The sequence below is a fragment of the Thamnophis sirtalis genome, unplaced genomic scaffold (genome assembly GCF_051295495.1).
Source record: "Thamnophis sirtalis isolate CommonGarterSnake01/CBP01778 unplaced genomic scaffold, rThaSir2_p1.2 scaffold_9, whole genome shotgun sequence".
Taxonomy (NCBI): Eukaryota; Metazoa; Chordata; class Lepidosauria; order Squamata; family Natricidae; genus Thamnophis; species Thamnophis sirtalis.
The window spans coordinates 74,981,388-75,003,033 of record NW_028261389.1 but is presented as its reverse complement, the minus strand read 5'-3'; the positions used below and the strand labels follow the sequence as shown (position 1 = coordinate 75,003,033).

Below are 21,646 nucleotides of genomic sequence, written 5' to 3'. Positions count from 1 at the left end.
GTCCAGGGACCTCCAAAGCCGACTCATAGGGCCCCTCGTTGTCGGAGTCTGGTGGCAGCTCCAACGGCTCCTGCTGGGCCACAACATATACCATAGCACCTGCTTAGAGTTAAATAAGGGTCCAGGGACTTAGTTCACTTATGACTATGTAGAGATTCTAGGCCCGTGATGGCTAACCTTTTTGTCATCGCGTGCCGAAAGCGCATGTGTGCGTGTGTAACAGCACTTGTGCCTGTGCCCACACCTGTAATGCAACGTGCGCAAGACCTCCCATGTCCCTGCCTTCCTGCGCATGCGTACACAACCCCCCTGTGTGCCCCAACCCCTGCGCATGCGCACATGTGCTCCCCCACCCTCCCGCGCATGCACAGGTGACCCCCCCGCGCCCCATTTTGGCCCTAGCAGGCCTCACTGCAGTCTTCTGGGTGCAAAAGGGGGCCACGGGGGGAGGGTACGACACACACACACCCAGCCCCATTTTGGGCCTAGCAGGCCTCCCTGAAGCCTCTTGGGAACAAAAATGCGCGACAGAGACAGCTGGCCGACAGGAGGCTCCACATGCGTGCACGGTGGAGCTCAGCTGGGACGACGGCTTGCATGCCCACAAAGAGGGCTCCGCGTGCCACCTATGGCATGCGTGGCATAGGTTCGCCATCACGGTTCTAGGCGGATTCCTCTTTTGACTCCGCCCCGAGACTCCGCCACTTCTTCTCCTACGTCTTTAGCCACGTCCCAAGGGGCATCAGGGGAAGCAAGACAGGTTGAGAGATTTAGCATTGTGTTTGATTGTATTCCTTCTGAATATTTCTAGGACAACTGGAAATCAACTATTAAGAGTGAATTTTATAGCAGATTGGTAGGGGTGGAATGGATGAGCTTTGAGACATCGAGAAATATTAACCGAAAGTTTATTTTCTTCCCTGTTTCAGATCATAAAAGAATATGAAGAAATTGGTGTTTCCGTTTATATAACTACCTGCAACGGTAAGTCGGAGAAGTGTGGGTTAAATTTTACCGCAGTCATTAGGACATTAACGTTTTATCTAGTCTTCCTCAACTTCATGTGTTCCAAAATTACTACCCTTGAATTTCTACCTAGCCAATATGATGGGTGGAAGTCCTCCACGTTGTTTAATCCAACTGAGGTCCTACATCACGCCAAGTAGGATTAGCGATTCCTTGAAGAACTGGAATTATATGTGTGCATTCTTCGTACAGGTAGTCCTTGACTTATAACCAGTTCGCTTAGTGATCACTCAAAGTTACAACACTGAAAAAAGTGAGTTCTCTTTTTCACATTTAAGACCATTGCAGCATCCCATGGTCATGTGATCAAAATTTGGATGCTTGACAACCGACTCACAGTTATGACGGTTGCCATGTCCCGGAGTCGTGTGATCCCCTTTTGCGACTTTCTGACAAGCAAAGTCAATGGGGATTCACTTAGCAACCGTGTTTCTAACTTAACAACGGCAGTGATTCACTCAACAACTGTGTTAAGAAAAGTTGCAAAATGGAGAAAAAACTCAGTAACTCTTCCGCTTAGCAGTAGAAATTTTCAGCTCAATTGTGGTCGCAGATTGAGAACTACCTGTACTTATAAATAAATACTTTACCTATAAATATATATTTTACCTAGAATAGAATAACAGAGTTGGAAGGGACCTTGGAGGTCTTCTAGTCCAACCCCCTGCTTAGGCAGGAAACCTTACACCACTTCATGGGTGGGCCCTTTATGGGCCCTTTGGAACGAGCTCCCCGTGGAGATTCGGACCCTCACCACCCTCCAGGCCTTCCGCAAAGCCCTTAAAACCTGGCTGTTCCGACAGGCCTGGGGCTAATGAGTTTTTGTCCCACCCTCGAATGGTATGGTTGTTGAGTGTTTAAATTGTGGTATTGTTTTGTTCGCGTTCTTTTTTTTTTCTTATTTGTACCCCCTCCCCCCTGACTTGGTTGTGAGCCGCCCTGAGTCCCTTCGGGGAATAGGGCGGCATAGAAATATAATAAACTCAACTCAAACTCAAACTTGTTTAATATCCTTCCAAAGAGGGAAGTAATTGTTTTGAAACAGTTTTATACTTTGTCAACATAACCCTTAAGTGTTTCACCTTTTTCTCAATCCTAAAACTTGATTTTTTGTTCAATATATCATTGTCCCGAGAAGACATATTCTTGATCGGCATTGTTGTTTTCTGTTTGTTTATTCTGAAACCTGCCAAAGTCCCAAATTCATTTAATTTCCTCATCAAATATTTTATATTGGGGTTTTTTTGTGGTCCTGTGAAAATATAACCAAAGCATCAAAATGCCCCCAATTTATAAACTGCTTTCTTAATATTTATAGCCCTTATTTTATCATCTTATCTGACACCCCTATTGTTCCCTGAACAACTTTGGCACAAGAGGTTGTAAAATGAGGCAAAACTCACTTAACAAATGTCTCACCTGGCAACCAAAATCCAGGGCTCAATTGTGGTCATAAGTCGAGGACTACTTGTATAGGGGGCTCTTAAATGGATACCTGACTCTTGATATCATATACATGCCTGATATATATATATATGTATGTATGTATGTATGTATGTATGTATGTATGTATGTATACGTATACGTATACGTATACGTATACGTATACGTATGTATATATTTAAAGAATACGGAGGACAGCCTGTGGCTCAAGTGGTTAATACATCTGCCTACTATGCAATACAGCCCAGGTTCGAATCCCAATAAGGGTATGGCTAGCTGATGAGAGCTAAATAGCTTGAAATAGATCTATACTAGTCTCCCTTTATTTATTTATCAGCACAAATACTACACAAATGTATATGTATGTATATATATTTCACAATATATATATATGTATTGTATTATTCTCACCAGGTTCTGTTTTGGACAATCTTGCTAAGCTGCATTTTTTCGAGAAAGCATCCTTACGAGAGTTGTTCTTTCCGAGCATTCACGATGCTGTCCTCACCAGCCAGCTGAGGGGCTTCTCTTCCACCTATCTTTAACTCACTCCTCCACCCCTGAACCAGTTGGATCTATTTCCAAAGGGCTCCCGTAGACAATTTGCACAGATGACGGAGCCGAAGACTAGCCACTAGCTACGGGTAAGGTGTGTGTGTTTGCACCCACACCCCCAACAGCCCGCATTTCCCTGCCAGCCCCGCGGCCTGAAGACCTCCGAAGCCTTAATCCTTTCTAATGTTGTTACCTTTTCACGGAAATCCACAAGCTGTTGGGGGGGCGTGTGGGATAAACGCGAATATTTGTAGAGCACGGGAAGATATGTCTTCTTTTTCTGTTTTGGCCCGTTTTCTTTCGAGGGACGGGCCAGAAAATATGAACACGCTGCTATTTTAACAGCGCGTTTCCGTGCAAGAATTGAGATGGGTGTGTGGAAGGCAGAGCTGGGTGGATGGGGTGGGTGCAATTGTGGTGTTGTGTGTATGATAGTGCTGCTCTTGAAAATGCAAGCTGTGTTTCCGGATTTTCCGATCTAGAAATCAGTGGGTTTTCGTTCGATGAAACTACTAAGGATAAACATTTCTTTTGCAACCACGAGGACTTTAGCTCCGTTTTATAAATGATTATGAATCAAGAGTAATAGATCGTTTTCGCATAAAGGAGGCTCCTTGTACTGACCCAATGCTTAACCTTAAGCAAGGTGTATTTAAAATTAGCTGGGAATGAACAAGACTATAAATAGTGCAACTAGTTAGGCAAGAGAGAGAGAAAAAAGCCTAGTACCCAAAATCTACTTTTTACACCTAAAGCTAACTAGGCATAGTTACTGCAGCAAGCTACGAGTCGTCTGGAAAGAACAAAAAAATGGAAGAAATGGCGTTAAGAGGATCCCATTGGATGTATTTTCTGCGCACTGACACATCTTGAATGAAGTCACACACAAAAAAAAGACTCTTCTAAAAATCCCACATCACTTGACTCCCGAGGAAGTTGGTTTCTCGAGTCAACTCTCGACGCAATGTGGGAATCGGTGAACAAGCATCGCAATTTATGTCCCATTATGTCCAGCAGTTGGTTGGAGTGGTGCGGTAGCCTGGAGGTGGTGCTCTCGCCTCACAATCAGGAGGCTGCGAGTTCGAACCTCGGTGGAGGCACAATGAAGACTGTACCTGCTGAACAAAACTCCGCACTTGCGACAGGTACGGCATCCGGCCAGTAATCACTATGCTAGCTCCATTCATCTGCTCAAGACTCCACCCCGCAAGGGATTATGAGGTTGTTAAAAAGATGATGTCCAGCGGTTGGTTCCCTAAAAATCTCTTTTGTTGACTAGAATGCAGCTGGAAGCCCTATGCAAGTTTTATTTCAAAAGTGCTCTCAGGTTGGAAAAAACAGGGTTGGGACATTGGCGCCACGAAGCAGCCGAAAATAAAAGACTTCGAATGGAGGAATTGAGCAGATAATTCGATTTCTTCAACCATACTTAATAAGCCTTAAGCATCCAGGGAGGTTCCCCTCCTCCCCTCTCCAAATAGTTTCTGCCTTCCTGATAACGTTGCCAAACTGTTATTCTCCTGTTTTAGAATAATAATAATATTATTATTATTAGATAAACAGGTTTTCTTCCTCGGTACATTTAAACCAGGGGATTTTGATGTATCTATTGCAGGCTGTTTACAAGCGTGCGTTCATTATCTATTGTTTTGAAGCAAGCCTGAAATATTGATAGCCGAAAGACTCTTCCATCAAAAGCTGTTTCATTTAGCATCAGTTTGCAAACTGATTAGAGGAACATGGTGGCTCAATAGCTAAGATGCTGAGCGGGTCGATCAGAAAGGTTGGCGGTTCGAATACCTAGCGCCGCATAACGGAGCGAGCTCCCGTTCCTTGTCCCACTTTCTGCCAACCTAGCAGTTCGAAAGCACGTAAAAAATGCAAGTAGAAAAATAGGAACCCCCCTTTGGTGGGAAGGTAGCAGCGTTCCGTGCGCCTTCGGGCGTTGAGTCATGCTGGCCACATGACCATGGAGACGTCTTTAGACAGCGCTGGCTCTTTGGCTTTGAAACGGAGATGAGCACCGCCCCCTAGAGACGGGAGGGAATCTTTACCTTGCCAACTGAATAGAAGTTTCTAGAAATGAAAGTTATTCAGGCCACCCCCACACTTTCGTAGTTGCTTCTTAGCGATGTTGTACAAAAGGATGTGGGACTCCTCTGTGGCCCTTTTGCCGCTTATGCAAATTGCTAGAGTGAACATAGAAATACCCTGTGAATATACAGGTTAATCATTCGGGGAGTTTTTAGCAAAAGCTTGACATTTTTGTGGGAGTGACTGCACTGAGGACAATATATTCTATCGACCACCCGTTCTGGCGAAGGACCTGTTGCATTTTATAACCAGACGTTTCTTTCAGATAACGAGTCCAAAGTTAAAACCTCTAAATAAAAAAGAAGGCAAATCTTGACATTTCCCTCTGCCAATTCATTCATTGGTATGGTAACAAATGTATAGTATGTTGGGCCTTCACTGCTTCAGCCTTGTCAACCCATGGTGAGAAAATGGAGGGGAGCGCATTCCATGCATATCTTTCGCTAGAGTCCAGATCTCAGATTACTACAGCAGGCTTGGGAGGGGTGCACCTCGTTGGAGAATGTGATTTATGACACAGACTGGAGGGATGGAAGGAACAGGTAAAGTTCAGCTATAATTCAAATGAGGCTTAGATCTGACTGCAATAGGTATTGCCAAAATGACTGGTTTTCTTTTGAAATTTGGCTCGAGGCTCATGAATCAATTGGGGCATCTTTCGGAAACCTGACACATTCATTGTTTCCAACAGGGGGTGTCCAACCTTGGCAACATTTAAGACTTGTGGACTTCAACTCCTAGAATTCCCTAGCCAGCATGGAATTCTGGGAGTTGGAAGTCCACAAGTCTTTAAAAAGTTGCTAAGGTTGGCTAACCCAGACTTTTAATAAAGCCACCAACCAGGATACAGTGCCGCCTTATTCCAATTCTTCACTTCTCATTCTCACTTTCTTCCTTTGTTAAAAATTAATTTCATTGCTCCAGCATGAAATACTCTAGTCTTCAAACCAGCTGGAAGAACCATCTTGGGTACCATTATTTGTGTGCCGAAAGCTGTAGGCCAAGGCACCATTGTACTCTTCTCAAAAGTGTTCCTGGCCTGAAGCTTAATCTAAACCTTAAGAGATTTACATTTGATTTAGCAAATGTAGCAACAGCACTTAAGACTTATATGCTTTACAGCCCTCTCTAAGCTGTTTACACAGTCAGCCTCTTGCCCCCAACAATCTGGCTCCTCATTTTACCAACCTCGGAAAGATAGAAGGCTGAGTTAATCTTGAACCTGATGAGATTTGAACTGGCAAATTTCAGGCAGATGGCAGCCAGCAGAAGTAGCCTGCAGTACTTGCACTCTAACCACTGAGTCACTGTGGCTCAATAGCAATAGCATTTACACTTGTATACCACTGCACAGTGCTTTACAGCCCTCTCTGGGTAGTTTATAGTGTCAGCATATTGCTCCCAGCAATCTGGTTCCTCATTTTATTGACTTTGGAAAGATAGAAGACTAAGTCAACCTTAAGCTAGTCAGAATCGAACTCCTGACTGTGGGCAGAGTTTGCCTGCAATACTGCATTCTAACCACTATGTTTAGATAGCAAAAGCCTTATTACTGCTTTACAGCCCTCTAAGTGGTTTACAGAGTCAGCCTATTGCCCCCAACAATTTGGCTCCTCATTTTACCCACCTTGGAAGGATGGAAGGCTGAGTCAACCTTGAACCTGGTGAGATTTGAACTGCCAAATTGCAAGCAGTCAGCAGAAGTAGCCTGCAGTACTGCACTCTAACCACTGCGCCACTATGGCGCAATTTAGAAAGTAAATTAAACAAGAAGCATTAAAAGCCGGGAGTTGGATCTCTTTATTGAATATCACAATAAAGCTAAATGTTTACACTAATAAAGACAACCACGTAAGTTGGAATGTCATTTTTAAAAAAAAGCTTCTACTAGGTCCAGCTACAACGCAATACTCAGCAGAAACAAACTTGTCGTCTTGAGGCTCATCTGAAAGATCCAAGCTTAGTTATAGGTCATGTATCGCGGGGTTGCGCTGAATTTGGCATAGGACTTGATGACTTTGTTCACCGCATCCAGGAAGTCCTTCTCGGTGGCAATTTTTCGCCTTGCTCGGATAGCGAACATACCCGCCTCTGTACAGACACTGCGGATTTCGGCACCTGGGGAGGGAATAAAAAAAATGGGATTTAAAAACAACATGAAGCTTAATAACAAAGCACGGGAGAGCGCAACCGACAAAAACTATAACGGTAGGAAAACAGCCATGGTGGCGTAGTGGTTAGCGTGCAGTATTGCAGGCAAACTGTCCACTGTCAGGAGTTTGATCCTGATCGGTTGAAGATTGACTCAACTTTCCATCCTTCCCAGGACGGTAAAATGAGAACCCTGTAAATGAGTCGCAGCTGTCCTGGAACCCCTTGGTTCACTTTCCCTCTCAACCACCAGAAGAGGCAGCCAAAGCTACAGATGGCTGCCACAAAGCTGGGACAACCGATGACCATCTGAGACTGGTGCTGGAGCGAAGCAGGTGAACAGTGCCTGGATTTGGGGGAGAGGATATTTTTAAAATCAGACCAAGGTCTAGCTATCCAGAGAAAGAAGGGGAAAGGAAGCAACAGTTTTCCCAAAGGTGCTTTTTTAAGAGGGTTAAAATGAGAACTCTGTAAACCGTTTAGAGAGGGCTGTAAAGCAGTGCATTCCCCCAAACATTTGGGGGACCTGTTCTGTGGAGACAGGTTTTTCTGGGGGGAGGCGGGGCTTTAGCTGCTGCATGCATCCCACAGGCAGCCCTGTTGCTGGCATGTCATGGACCGGTGCCGTTCCACTGAGTGGGAATTGGGGATCCCTGCTGTAAAGCACGATGAAGCGGTATATAAGTCTTGAGTGCTATTGCTAACGTTTAACTTACCGGTGCTATTGGGACACAGCCGAGCCAGCAATTCGAACCTTATGTCTCTTTCAACGCTCATGGAACGGGCATGGATTTTGAATATATGAGTTCTTCCCTAAAGAAAAAAGAGAAAGAAAAGAAAAGAACCAGGATTTGGTTATGAGAAGCATACATGAACTCAAAGGGGTTTAGCAAATGTTGAGCTCCCTTCAAGGCAGGTTCTCCTGGCTCAGATCAAGACGACTTGCCCTGCTCTTCCCAAGAAAAGCAAGACAGAGGGGTTTTGAGCATGCCGTTGTGTGCAAGTGAGGATGAGTAGTGCGGTGGCCTAGAGGGGGAGCTCTCGCCTCACAATCGGGAGGCTGTGAGTTCGATCCTAGGTACAGGCAGATGTTTCTCTTTCTGGGCACAATGAGACTATATCTGAAAATACGAGTCAGTCTTGACAGTAAGCTGTTCTGAGCAAAGATGAGACTAAGAGAATATATCTGCTGAACAAAACTCCGTATTGGTGACACGAAAGGCATCCGGCCAGTAAACATTCTGCTAGCTCCATTCAGTTGCCCAAGGGATTATGGGGTTATTAAATGACAAAATTGATGATTGTGTGCAAGTGAAGAATGGAAAATCAGATGTGGGTAGGGGTGAATGAGTGTGGGGGGTATGTGGAACAACTATGTGAGAACCAGTTGGGTCAAAGCACCAGGCTAGAAAGTGGGAGGCTGTGAGTTCAAGTCCTGCCTCAGCCATGAAGCCAACTGGGTGACATTGGGCCCATCGCTCTGTCTCAGCCCAACCTACCTCAAGAGTTATTGTGGAGAAAATAAGAGCACCGGGATGTATTGGAGATGTTCACCACCTTGAATTATTTGGAATAAAGGTAGTCCTCGACTTACAGCAGTTCATTTAGTGACTGTTGTTACAACGGCACTGAAAAAAGTAGTTTTTTCACACTTATGACCGTTGCAGCATCCCAATGGTCACGGGATCGAAATTTGGAGGATTGGCAACTGGTTCATATTTATGACATTTGCGGTGTCCTGGGGGGGTCACATGATCAGCTTTCGCGGCCTTCTGACAACATCAAGGGGAAGCCGGATTCACTTAACAACCGGGTTACTAACTTAACAACGGATTCACTTAACAACATTGGTAAGGAAAGTCATAAAATGGGGCAACAAATGCCTCTCTTAGCAATATAATTTTTGGGCTGAATTGCAGTCGGAAATCGAGGACTACCTGTAATAATAAAGACGGATATCAATAAATAACCAATGACAGGTTCTACTCTTATTACCTCAGACTTGTGCAAGATTCTTAAGACGGAGGGAGAGAGAAAGACAAGCTCAAACTACTCACACCTAACATAGAATGCCCACCATTAATCTTGAGGAAATTTGTCCTTTGAATGCGAAAAGAAATGCTAAGTTTGCTCTTTTTACGAGGTGCACAGCTCAGAGATGTTAATATGAAAAGTCTTTTTTCACTCAAAGTTACTCCGTTCTAATAAATATACAGGTAGTGCTCAACTTCCAACAGTTCATTTAGTGACCATTCAAGGTTACGAAATAAAGTGACATGATTGTTTTTCACACATATGACTGCTACACACACACACACACACCGCCTCCATGGACAGGAGATTTACATTCGGATGCCTGACAGGTTGTTCACATGTAACAAAGGTGGCAAGAACTCGTCAAATGGAGCAAAACTTAACAAACATCTCTTAGCAACATCAATTTTGGACTCAATGGGGTCGTTAGTTGAGGACTACCTGTATTGGTATACTATTCTTCATCATTGTCATCAACGTCATTATTATTTAAGAATAAAAGCATTCTAAACCTCCAAATCCGGTAAGCTAAATTCGATCTTCCTATCTAATCTTCCAGGCCTCATCAATGCTGGATCGAGGGTATCCGGCCTGTTAGTTGCCATCAGCACTTTGATATTCCCTCTCGGATCAAAGCCATCGAGTTGGTTGATCAATTCCAGCATTGTGCGCTGGACTTCATTGTCTCCTCCGGCCCCATCATCGAAGCGAGCACCTAAAAATTAAAAACAAGCACTTTAGAACGATATCCTGACTGAAGAGGTTAACTAAAATCCAGGCAAGATTTTAATCCTACACTGTCGACACCGATTGCTGGTGCTGGTTATTTTACAGATGAATTAAGAGCAAATCAGAGCGGTAGATGTTGCGGCACCTTTCAGACACAGGAGAACGGGGCTCCGTTCCCTGTGCTGAATTTTCCTGTTTGTGGGCTCCATGAGGGGCCAAAGCCACCCTGTAGGGGTGGTGAAGCAAAGAGGGGCACCCTGCCCCTCTTTTGGTCAAGGAGAGTCGCAGCTGTCCTGGAACCCCCTGGTTCACTTTCCCTCTCAACCACCAGAAGAGGCAGCCAAAGTTAAAGATGGCTGCCACAAAGCTGGGACAACCGATGACCATCTGAGACTGGTGCTGGAGCGAAGCATGTGAACGGTGCCTGGATCTGGGGGAGGATATTTTTAAAATCAGACCAGGGGGTAGCTATCCAGAGAAAGAGAAGGGGAAAGGAAGCAACAGTTTTCCCAAAGGTGCTTTTTTAAGAGGCAACTGGACTTTCCAGTTTTTCTTTGAAGACGTTTCACTTCTCATCTGGCTGGATGGTGGGGAATGGAAGGATTTATAGTCTGGTCATTTGCATTCTTTTTAGAGTCATTGAAGCCACTTGGAGGTTTATCTGTGTCCTCAGGGTCGCTTCAACGACGCTCCAAAAATGCAAATGACCAGCTGCAAGGCATATAAATCCTTCTATTCCCCACCATCCCGTCAGAGCTGAAGAAGCTTCTTGGATGAGAAGCAAAATGTCTCCAAAGAAAAACCAGAAAAGTCCAGTTGCCTCTTTAAAAAGCACCTTTGGGACAACCATGACATGGATGACTGATAATCTCTGTAGACAGAAGCAGAGTTTTATTTACATCATTAAAAACAAAGAAGAATCACAGTCAATGTGTCCAAGAGATTCAAGAAATTCAAATCAGCATGAAGATTTATTGCAAGCTTACGTTCTCTACAAGAATGTGGCCAAGCGACTGTTAAGGGAAGAAGAGCGGGAGATAAGAGAGGCATTGGACTGAGATCTCTTATGGGTGTGCAGGGACTCATGACTTAGGATGCCTCCAACTCCTCTCTTGGGCTCAGCCTGGTCATCTCCCAGAAAATGTATGAAGAATTGAAGAAATATATGTCAACACCAACCTCCAATAGCATCAATTTCATCGAAGAAGATGAGGCACGCTTTTTTAGTCCTTGCCATTTCAAACAGCTCCCGAACCATTCGAGCACCCTATAAAACCAGAAAGGAGGTAAACATGAATATAGATATATAGATATATAGATATATAGATATATAGATATATAGATAGATAGATAGATAGATAGATAGATAGATAGATAGATAGATAGATAGATATAGATATATAGAGATAGAGATAGATAGATATAGATATAGATGATATATAGATATATCTATATATAGATATAGATGATTATATATATATATATATATATATATATATATATATATATATATAATGTTATATTTGTGCTGATAAATAAATAAAGGGAGACTAGTATAGATCTATTTCAAGCTATTTAGCTCTCATCAGCTAGCCATACCCTTGCTGGGAATCAAACCTGTGCTCGATTCGATTCCCAGCAAGGGTATGGCTAGCTGATGAGAGCTAAATAGCTTGAAATAGATCTATACTAGTCTCCCTTTATTTATTTATCAGCACAAATATAACAAATGTAACAAAAAGGCAACAGTAAAAAATATTGGGTTTCTGTCTGGATGGTCTCTTGTGACGAGCCGAAGGACAGAGAATGGAAGTGTGATCTTCCTCCCATATTTGGGCATACCAGGGGTTGTGACTTTAAATATATATATTTATATTTATATATTTATATTTATATTATTTATATTTATATTTATATTTATATTTATATATATTCGTCTGTGGCCTGATCTTTTATGCCACTTACAATTTCAAAAAATGGATCCCACATTATTTTACTTGAACCAATGGAATTGCTTGAGATCATTTCCAAACATAAAGTTGTATTTATTTCAGAATCCCCACATCCAACATGAAGATCACAATCATCAGAGTTGGAAGGGACCTTGGAGGTCTTCTACTCCAACGCCCTATTCAAGCAGGAAACCCCATACCATTCCAGACAAATAGCTATCCGCAGACTCTTCTTAAACACCTCCAGTGATGGAGCACCCACGACCTCTGAAGGCAAGGCATCCCACAGGTTGGAATTTTCATGTACACTTTTCTTAATAAATACGGTTTTGAGTACATGTGTTCAAAAACTATCATTGTCATGATGTTCCAGCACTCCTCATTCAGTCATGCAACAGAGCAGACAAGGGGGAGGGAAAATCCACCGAAACAAAATCACATTCTATAAATAGGGGACATGTAACATTCTGCACCAGTGAGAAAACAGAAAGATGTAGATGATCTCGAGCAGTCTTAGTTGCTTGAAGATGGGTGGACTTCAACTCCCAGAATTCCTCCAGACAGCATGGGATTTCTGGGAGTTGAAGTCCACCAAACAGGCAAGGTTTGAGAAACGCTGATTGAGAGAGTAGCCCGTTGTGGCCTGCCAGCAGAGCTGGTGGCATACTCAGGCAGTGAGGAGGTTGGGGAGGAACATGAGCCAGTCCTGGAGTCCGGGGAAGGCTCTGATGAGAGCTCCGTGTCGGAGGCAGAGAGGGGGCCAGGGCCATCCAACAGTTATCAGCTGCCTTCGGATTCAGAGATCAGTGGAGCAGAAGAACAGCTAGAGCCTCTTCCCAATGTGCGCATGCGCAGAGCTGCCAGGAGATGGGAACAGCTAAGGAACAAGGGCCGACTCGGGAGCAAAGGCACAGATGGATGGTGAATGGCCCCTCCCATAGGGAATTAAGAGGAGCGAAAGGGGAGTGGAGTTTGCAGGAGACAATTAGTTTGCTTAATTAGTGTGAAGATTTGTTCGCGACTCTCCGAGATTCCTTGCTAAGTATTTTCTGGTACAGCGTGGCGTTTGGAAGATATCGGCCTGGCAGCTCTCCAAGCCTGATAAGGTCTGTGGTTATAAATTTATCCTTGAAAGACTGCCGGGACTTGCTGGATGTGAATGAGAGGAATTCACATTCGCTTAATAAAAAGGGCATTTTGTCGGGACAAGGAGTCTGCTTCGTGATTTGGTGAACCCAAGGCCAGAACATAGCCAAGCATTAAATACAACAGAATCCAGCTTGCAAGGTATTCCTTTGGTGTTCTCCATTACCTCTCCCACGTATTTCTGCACCAGCTCAGACCCAATCACTCGGATGAAGCAGGCATCCGTCCTGTTAGCGACAGCTCGAGCACAGAGAGTTTTGCCTGTCCCAGGTGGGCCAAAGAGAAGGACGCCTTTGGGAGGCTCAATCCCAAGATTGACAAATCGTTCGGGCTGTAATCGTAGGGGGAGAAAAGAGAAAAAGAGAGAGAGAGAGAAAAAACCCAAAGAATCGAGATTAAAATCTCTAGAATGGTCACGATTCCATCATTGGCTTCTACCACCCAATACACCGGAGCAGAGAGCTTGCCAGAAAGAGCCAAAAACTGCCGTAAGGTTATTAACTGAAATGCTATCAATGAAGGGTCACAAACCTTTTCCATTTTTAAAGAGATGGAATAACCGAGTTGGCAAAAATCTTACCTACAGGTAATCCTTAACTCACAACCATTCATTAAAGTGCAGTGTTTCTCAACCTTGGCGACTTTAAGTCCTGTGGATTTCAACTCCCAGAATCCCCCAGCCAGCTATGCTGGCTGGGGGATTCTGGGAGTTGAAGTCCACAGGACTTAAAGTCGCCAAGGTTGAGAAACACTGGTTTAGTGACTGTTCAAAGTTACAACGGCATGGGGAAAAAATGACTTATGACCACCGTTCACACTTCTGACCGTTGCAGGATCCCCCCTCCCCCCCATGGTCACATAATCAAAATTTGGGTGCTTGGCAACTGGCACGTATTTATGACGGTTGCACTGTCCTGAGGGGGGTCAGGTGATCACAATTTGTAACCTTCCGACAAGCAAATTTAATGGGGGAAGTCTGATTTGCTTAACAACGGGAGTGATTTCCTTAAGTCGGAAGTCAATGCTACTTTTTCTTTTTTCCTCCCTTCTCTTTCCTCACCTCTCTTTCCCTTTTCCCTCCCCACTGCTTTCCTATTTACTTTGTACTTTGTATTTTACATTACTTTATCGCTCAATTAAAAAATGCCTAGAATTAAAGATGGTTGGCAGTGGCTTTTAGCTTCATTCTCCTTGCAAACCAACATTAGAAGCCAGCCACCAACCTTGGCATCTAAACCTGTTTTGTTTAGGAGAGGGACAGAGGTAGGTTTCACACAATTTTACCGCCGGTTCACTGCGCACCAAAAATGTGGGTGTACGTGCATGTTATTTCGCTCGCACACTTTCTGCACATGTGCGCAGCCTTCCGTGCACGTGATTTGCTTGCACGCGGGGATTGCACACATGCGCGCAGCTTAGAGAAAATGTAGTTAAATAGGATGGCACAGAGCCGGGGCGGGCCCAGGGCGGGTTCACCCACAGGTCGTCACTACTGGTTCACTTGAACCGGTCCGAACCGCCTGAATACCACCACTGGAGAGGAACAAGCCACTGGGCCTTCTAAAGATGCCCAATAAACAAGATGCAGAAGGCGCACCCACAATTTACGCCTTTCGGCTGGCCGAAGCCGAGTTTATTGCGTAGTCCAATTTAAAATAGAACAAAAAAGGTTTCATCCTCACGTGAAGCAAGGGGGTCTCCACCACCTCTCTCAGCTTCTCGATCTGCTCTTTGCATCCCCCCACGTCGCTGTACGTGACATCCGGTTTTTCCTCCACCTGCGTGAGAAAACAAGAGGTCCGTCAGGCAGTCGGAAATCTCGCAGATTCTTCCGGGTGAAAAACCACCGATGGGGAAAGTTGTCGAGAAACCAAGAAGAATCAAGAGGTGTCTTCACCTGCATCATAGTCACCGTCGGGTCGATCTTTGGAGGTAGGGGGATGTGGATTTGATATTTGTTTCTGTCCACGCTGCATAAAGAAATGGAAAAAAAAACGCTTGTTTTGAATATGTCTTTTTTAAAGCTCAAAACATCCTTCTGGCATGTTAAGAAAATGACGGCATGCAGAATATTGACATACTAACAGAACATAACTAACTGAATGGCAAACCATCTATCCAGGTTCCAAGTAACACCCAAAACAAAAAGACCAATTGGCCAGAGGCCATGCGTGTGCCAGAAACCAGAAGATCATCTTCCTGGCACATGCATGCGCACCTGGCGGCTGCTCTTCCAGTTTCCGGCACTCTCGCGCATATGAAGACCAGCTGACCAGCACACCGGAACCCGGAACAGCAATGGGCGATGGCTCGCATGCCCGGAGAAATGCATGCCATAGGTTTGCCATCTCGGATCTATACGGTGCTTATAGAAATGACTGCCAGTTCCAGCTAGATGTTTCAATAATTATAGAGCTGGGTTGCATTTTGCACCCCAATGAGCAGAAGAAAACAGAGGGAGACGGTAACTGGTTCAATCCCAGGGAGAGTAAAGCCAACTCACCCCACTCTCATTCCTTCTTCAATGTCGGTGGGGGCCACTTGGTCACTGAGATCCACCACAAACTTGGCAAATTGTTTAACATTGATAATGTACTTGGGGTCCTCCGAATCCGCGTTGATTATCTTTGTACACCTAATTCAGAGAGAAAAGGAGTCGGTAAAACAAATCCAGTTCAACCTGCCAGCATTCAGCCAAGTATCATTCACAGCCGGTTTTTATTCTTCTTCAAATGGTTCGTTGCAATAGTCAGCCAGGTGTTCAGACTGGATTTGGCATATTTGAGCACCTATCAAGTCCTTTCTAAGGACCTGGGGATAAGTACATGTTTGACAGTATTAAAGCTATCGTCACAGGAGGTAAGTGTCTACTGTCCAGTTGGCGAATCCAGAAAAAGAAACTCCTGGGACATTATTTTTTACCAAGAGTATAAAACTTTACTGAATAAACCACATTGGCACAGAAGAAGCAAAACCAGCTCTGTGTTTCCTGTGCAAAAGCAAGCATAGTTAATTCCCCGTTTTCTCTATGGGCCACTCACAGTCCATTAAGTCCACCAATCACTTCTGTTCATTTTGTTATGTGAAACAGCCAGCCACGCTGGGACATCTACTCGGTGTGTCCTTGAGATGCTGGCAATGTCTCATGGAAGCCGACAGATGCTTGGATACCATTCTCCCACCCTCCCATTACACACACACACAGACGTTATTGTTAAACTGTGAGCGAAGCAAAAACGTAGGTGAAAATGCGAATCAGTCTTGACAGTAAGCTGTTCTGAGCAAAGCTGAGACTAAGAGAATATATCTGCTGAACAAAACTCCCCATCGGTGACAGGAAGGGCATCTGGCCAATAAATACTCAGCTCCATTCAGTTGCCCAGACTCCACCCGCAAGGGATTATGGGGGGTCATTAAAAGGAGATGATGACTTAAAACAATTTCACTCTTCAACAAGAAGTAAGGGTTATACACAAAGGATTGAACGCTCTTCCTTTTGATAAGAGCTTGGCTAAATCACTGACTGAATAAAAAATTGTTATTTATTATGTGGTAATGATATACCTGGCCACCTGTAGCGGCTGCTCGCTTTGAAGAGTTTGTTTATCAGCAGCTAAATCCCACAGGGCAGGTGGTGCCAGGCCAGTATCTGATTCTTTAATGCCTACGGGGGGAAAAAACAAAAGAAACAAGGAACCATTTTGCCATATAAACCAACACAATATATATTCAAGCATTAGCTTACTGCAGCAAATTTACAACTTGTAAGTCAGCTCAAACGGGACAGAAATAAATCTTCTTTTAAAGTCAGGGCTAGAGTAGGGTCAAAAGAAGGGGGGAGGTCTCCAAACTTGCCCACATTAAAAGACTTGGGGACTTCAAACCCCAGAATTCCTCAAGCCTTAAAATGGGCAAATTTGGAGAGCCTTGGTCAAAAGCGATGGTGGGGAGAAGGATGGGTGGAAAGGGCCAATCTGAAAAAAAAGGCAGCATATAGGCTCCACCCCTTTTATGCAACTGTGGCGATGTCACTCACACATTCCCAAAGGGGCGGAGCTTATGGCATGATGCTGCTTTTGTCATTTGGATGAGAGCAGCAGGTAGGTGCCTGCTGTTGTGGCCCGTCAGAGGAGCTGACAGCAGACTCGGACAGTGAGGAGGTTGGGGAGGAACACGGGCCAGTCCTGGAGTCTGGGGAAGGCTCTAATGAGGGCTCTGTGTCGGAGGCAGAGAGGGGGCCAGGGCCGTATGGCAGTTCTCAGCTGCCTTCGGAGTCGGAAATCAGTGAGGCAGAAGAACAGCTGGAGCCTGTTCCCAGTGTGCGCATGCGCAGAGTTGCCAGACGAAGGGAACAGCTAAAGAGCAGGGATTAACTTGGGAATAAGGCCACAAGTGGAGAATGAATGGCCCCTCCCAAAGGAAATAAAAGAGGAGCGAAAGGGGAGTGGAGTTTGCAGGAGACAATTAGTTCGCTTCATTGATTCGTGACTAAGACTCCTTGCCAAGTTTTGCAGATATCGGCCTGGCAGCTCTCCACGCCAGAGAAGGTCTGTGACTTGGGAGGTCTGCAAGGTGCAAAAACGTTTTTTTTTTTTTTTTTTAATTTGCCTCTTCAAAATCTTGGTGCGTCTTATAGTCCGGTGCGCCTTATGCTCTGAAAAATATGGTACCTGGCATCCCAAACGGGCCGCGTGGAGACTCCTGGGAGGGGAGGGGTGGGCGGGGCCAGCCACGGGTGGGATTTGTGGGTTCTCGGAACTGGGCAGGTGAAGAAATACTTTCATTTGTTTTTAGTTTTTCTTCTTTAACCTTCCTTCCCCCTTGTGAGTTTTTCTGACACAAATGACAGACTAACCCTTAGGAAATTCAGCACTTGGGACTGTCCGTCCAGGCCAGCATCCGATAGATTACTGCTCCTAAAAGCACTATAAAAGAAATATTTTTTTTAAAAAAAGAAGTACCTGTGAGTTCGTTAATTTTCTTAAGCAACTGTTGAATGTCATCTTCCACTTGTTTGATTTGCCTCGAGTAGGTGCTCTGGCCCTGAATTTGAAAAAGATTGACGGAGTTTGAGGGAAATGAGGAATATTTCTGTCACAAAAGTATGTATAAAAGAAAATTCAGAGGAAAATATTCTATACCTCTGAAGTTGGAAAACGAACAAAGAAAACATATTTGACAAATGTTTGTTTCTGATCATACATGTATCAACCAGAAACTCACTGCAAGAAACTTTGGACTATATTTAATTATTTTTTCTTAGTAAAAGACTGTCTTTTTTAATTTTTCTTTTCCCTTTTAACTACAATTCTCTCTGTGTGTATATATAAAAAATACACTGAGGACAATACTCTATGCATTTAAAGATAGAAAGTGGACCAAAGCATATTTAAAAATTAAAATCGGGTCTTTAAAAGGCCATAAAGCATTTTCTCAATTAAAGTTACCAAAAAAAAAAGTGTTAGAAAATATGAATGTGAATATTCCTCTAGAAACTGTATCAATTTCTTTAATGCAGATGCTTCCTAAATGTTTCATTATGACCAGTTCTTAAAGTAATGCTGGAAATGCTACATGGAGTACTTACATAGGTTTTCAACAGGGCGATATCACCTTCATCCAAAGCTGAGAGACATAACAGAGAGAGTTTACAGAGAGAGTTTAGAAAAATAAAGAAATGACGTTTTACTTTGTTTCTCAATAGAAAACCAGATTATTACAGTCAGTCCATTTTATCATCAGTACTCATACAACCTTAAAGAACAACAATAACAAAAATCATTGAACATTTAAACTCAGTTAGTGAGGACTGACCTGCTACCTCCGCTGGAAATTTAAAAAATAAATAAATATGCTCTACTAATGGCAAACAAAACAGAGTTTTTTACATTATTTAAGCATCTTGAGATCTTCTCACTTTTGCCAAGACAATAAAATTATGAGGGGTCCTTGGTGCTCTCTGAGCTTGCTTGTTTCCTTGCAGATGTTTCATGGCCCAATCTAGGTAATATCATCAGCGCTGATGATGTTACCTACTGTGGTAATGAAATGTCTGCAAGAAAATGAGCAAGCTCAGAGAGCACCAAGGACCTCTCATTTCAAGCTACAAATGTTCTCCTTTATTGCCTCTATGTCTGTCTATCGCCTACCTACCTACCTATCCATGTATCATCTATCCACCACCTATATCTCTCTACTATTTAGCATTGATGATGTTACCTAGTATGGTAATGAAACGTCTGCAAAAAAGCAAGCAAGTTCAGAAAAGCACCAAGGACCCCTCGTGTCTGCCCTCAGCTGCACATATTCTCCTTTATTGCCTCTATATCTATCTGTCTGTCTTATCTATCTACTTACCTACCGCATGTATCATCTATCCATCATCTATCCATCTCCACTACTATCTAGCACTGATGCAGTTACCTAGTAAGGTAATGAAACGTCTGCAAGAAAACAACCAAGCTCAGAGAGCATCGAAGACTCCTCATTTCAACCCTGAGCTAAGAATATTCTCCTTTATTGCCTCTATCTCACTCTCTCTCTCTCTCTCTCTCTCCACATCTACCTACCTACCCATGTATCATCTATCCATCACCTATCAATCTCTACTATCTACCTACTATCTAGCACTGATGATGTTACCTAGTATGGTGATGAAACATCTGCAAGAAAACAAGCGCTCAGAGAGCACCAAGCACACCTTATGTCAACCCTTAGTTACAATATTCTCCTTTATTACCTCTATATCTATCTATCCATCCATACACCCACCTCCCTATCCACATATCCATCATGTATCTCTACTACCTACCTGCTATCTAGCACTGATGATGTTACTTAGTATGATAATGAAACGTCTGCAAGAAAACAAGCAGAGAAAACCAAGGACCCCTCATGTCAACCCCAAGCTACAAATATTCTCCTTTATTTCCTCTACATCCACCTATCCATGTATCATCTATCCATCACCTATCAATCTCTACTATCTATCTACTATCTAGCACTGATGATGTGACCTAGTATGGTGATGAAACGTCTGCAGGAAAACAACCAAGCTCAGAGAGAAGCAAGGATTCCTCGCGTCAACCCTGAGCTACAAATATTCTCCTTTATTTAGTACAGTAAAATTATGCTGTACGTCCCAATCTCTGTCTAGCTTTGTTTCTCCCATGATGCAGTTTTGAACTACCATCCAACCCAAACTCTAACAAGGTTTAAACGGAGTTGACAGTTCCTTCTGCAGGACAAGAGTTAAAAGTAAACACGGATTTAATTCTATAAATGCCTTTCGTTTTTCAGCTTAGCCGGCAAATCACAGTTGGAGCGACTGGCATGATCGGAAGGAGCCCCGCCAAAGCGTCTGGATGAATGGAGACGCGTGTTTCCATTATCCAGCCTCTTTGGCCGCATTCACACAACACACGCCAGACCCGTGTTTAGGCTATTTCAACCCACTTTCCAAGAAACCGAATCACCGACTGGCTTCCCACCACACGTGAAGCAGCCCAAGCAAGCAAGCTTGCCGTACATGCATCTTTATGGACCCGACCCGGTTATAAAATAGAGTCGTGTGAACGCAGCCGCCTTATAAAGGAGCCCCGGTTACGCGTTACGCCTGAGTGAGGCTCTTTACCACGGATAGGCTTGTCCTCCTTCTCCTCCTCTTTGGTTTTGCGCTGATCGGCGCCCAAATAATCCGGCATCGCGGCTTCCCAACGGACGGCTCAAACCCCGATAGCCAAACCCGGTTTATTCCTCGGTCTCTCGGATGCACATGCGCAGATGTTCCCGAACCAGCTCTTGCATTACGCAGCACCTCGCCTTTCTTTCCTTCCGCGACTGGGAGGAAACGTCCCGCCGGAAGCAGCGCGCGGGGGAAGCAAATGGAGGTCGGACCTACTCTATGATCCTTCTCTTCCTCCTCTCCCCCCCCCCCTTTCCCTGGACAAATGGCAGTTGTGCTATTTAATTAGAAGAAGAAATGAGTGTGATTGTGTGCCTACAGAGAGATATCTTATTAACGCATTGTGCTCTTTCGTTTTCATATTTTAAGTCATCAATGCCTTTCAGAGCTTCCCTTGCTTATATAATGTAACCAATAACAGATTGACAGAGTTGGAAGGGACCTTGTAGGTCATCTAGTCCAACCCTGTACAAGCCTGTATCTAGAGACACAGAACACAATTATATAGTTGCATGTAAATACATATGTATTAGTGTATACAGGTAGTCCTAGACTTAAGAACACAATTGAGCCCAACATTTAATGTTGCACAGTGGGACATTTGTTAAGTGAGTTTTGCCCCATTTTAGGACTGTGCTTGCCACAGTCGTTAAGTGAATCACTGCAGTTGTCAAATTAGGAACCTGGGTGTGAAGTGAATCTGGCTTTCCCCTTGACGTGTGTGTGACACCCAGAGATCTAGACACCTATCTCTAGATACACAGACACAAACTGTATAGATCGTATATGTGTACACACATATATACTAGTGTGTATGTATGTGTCTGTATGT

At 44.0% G+C, this 21,646-nt stretch overlaps 2 protein-coding genes across 3 annotated transcripts in view; one reads left to right on the top strand and one right to left on the bottom strand.

Annotated features, from left to right (window-relative positions):
- Positions 1 to 12,307, top strand: part of SLC26A5 (solute carrier family 26 member 5) — a 51,024-nt gene extending 38,717 nt beyond the window's left edge. The window contains exons 18-20 of one of the 2 annotated variants that reach the window (XR_015697630.1): positions 930 to 984; positions 2,884 to 3,113; positions 12,087 to 12,307. Coding sequence is in view for 1 of the 2 variants with exons in the window: in XM_087722290.1 (XP_087578416.1) it covers positions 930 to 984; positions 2,884 to 3,014 (186 nt within the window). In the remaining variant the exon portion in view is untranslated. Of the gene's footprint in view, positions 1 to 929; positions 985 to 2,883; positions 5,435 to 12,086 lie in introns of those variants that run through there. The other variant, XM_087722290.1, reaches the window with a different exon arrangement.
- PSMC2 (proteasome 26S subunit, ATPase 2) lies at positions 6,900 to 20,935 on the bottom strand. Its single transcript, XM_087722292.1, has 12 exons — positions 20,764 to 20,935; positions 18,718 to 18,755; positions 18,092 to 18,173; positions 16,695 to 16,794; positions 15,634 to 15,765; positions 15,028 to 15,100; positions 14,813 to 14,908; positions 13,297 to 13,461; positions 11,212 to 11,299; positions 9,816 to 10,018; positions 7,986 to 8,082; positions 6,900 to 7,236 (listed from the first exon to the last, which is right to left on the bottom strand). The coding sequence occupies exons 1-12, from the start codon at positions 20,831 to 20,833 to the stop codon at positions 7,079 to 7,081; spliced, it is 1,302 nt and encodes a 433-aa protein (XP_087578418.1). The 5' UTR covers positions 20,834 to 20,935; the 3' UTR covers positions 6,900 to 7,078.
- Between the last annotated feature and the right edge of the window lie 711 nt (positions 20,936 to 21,646).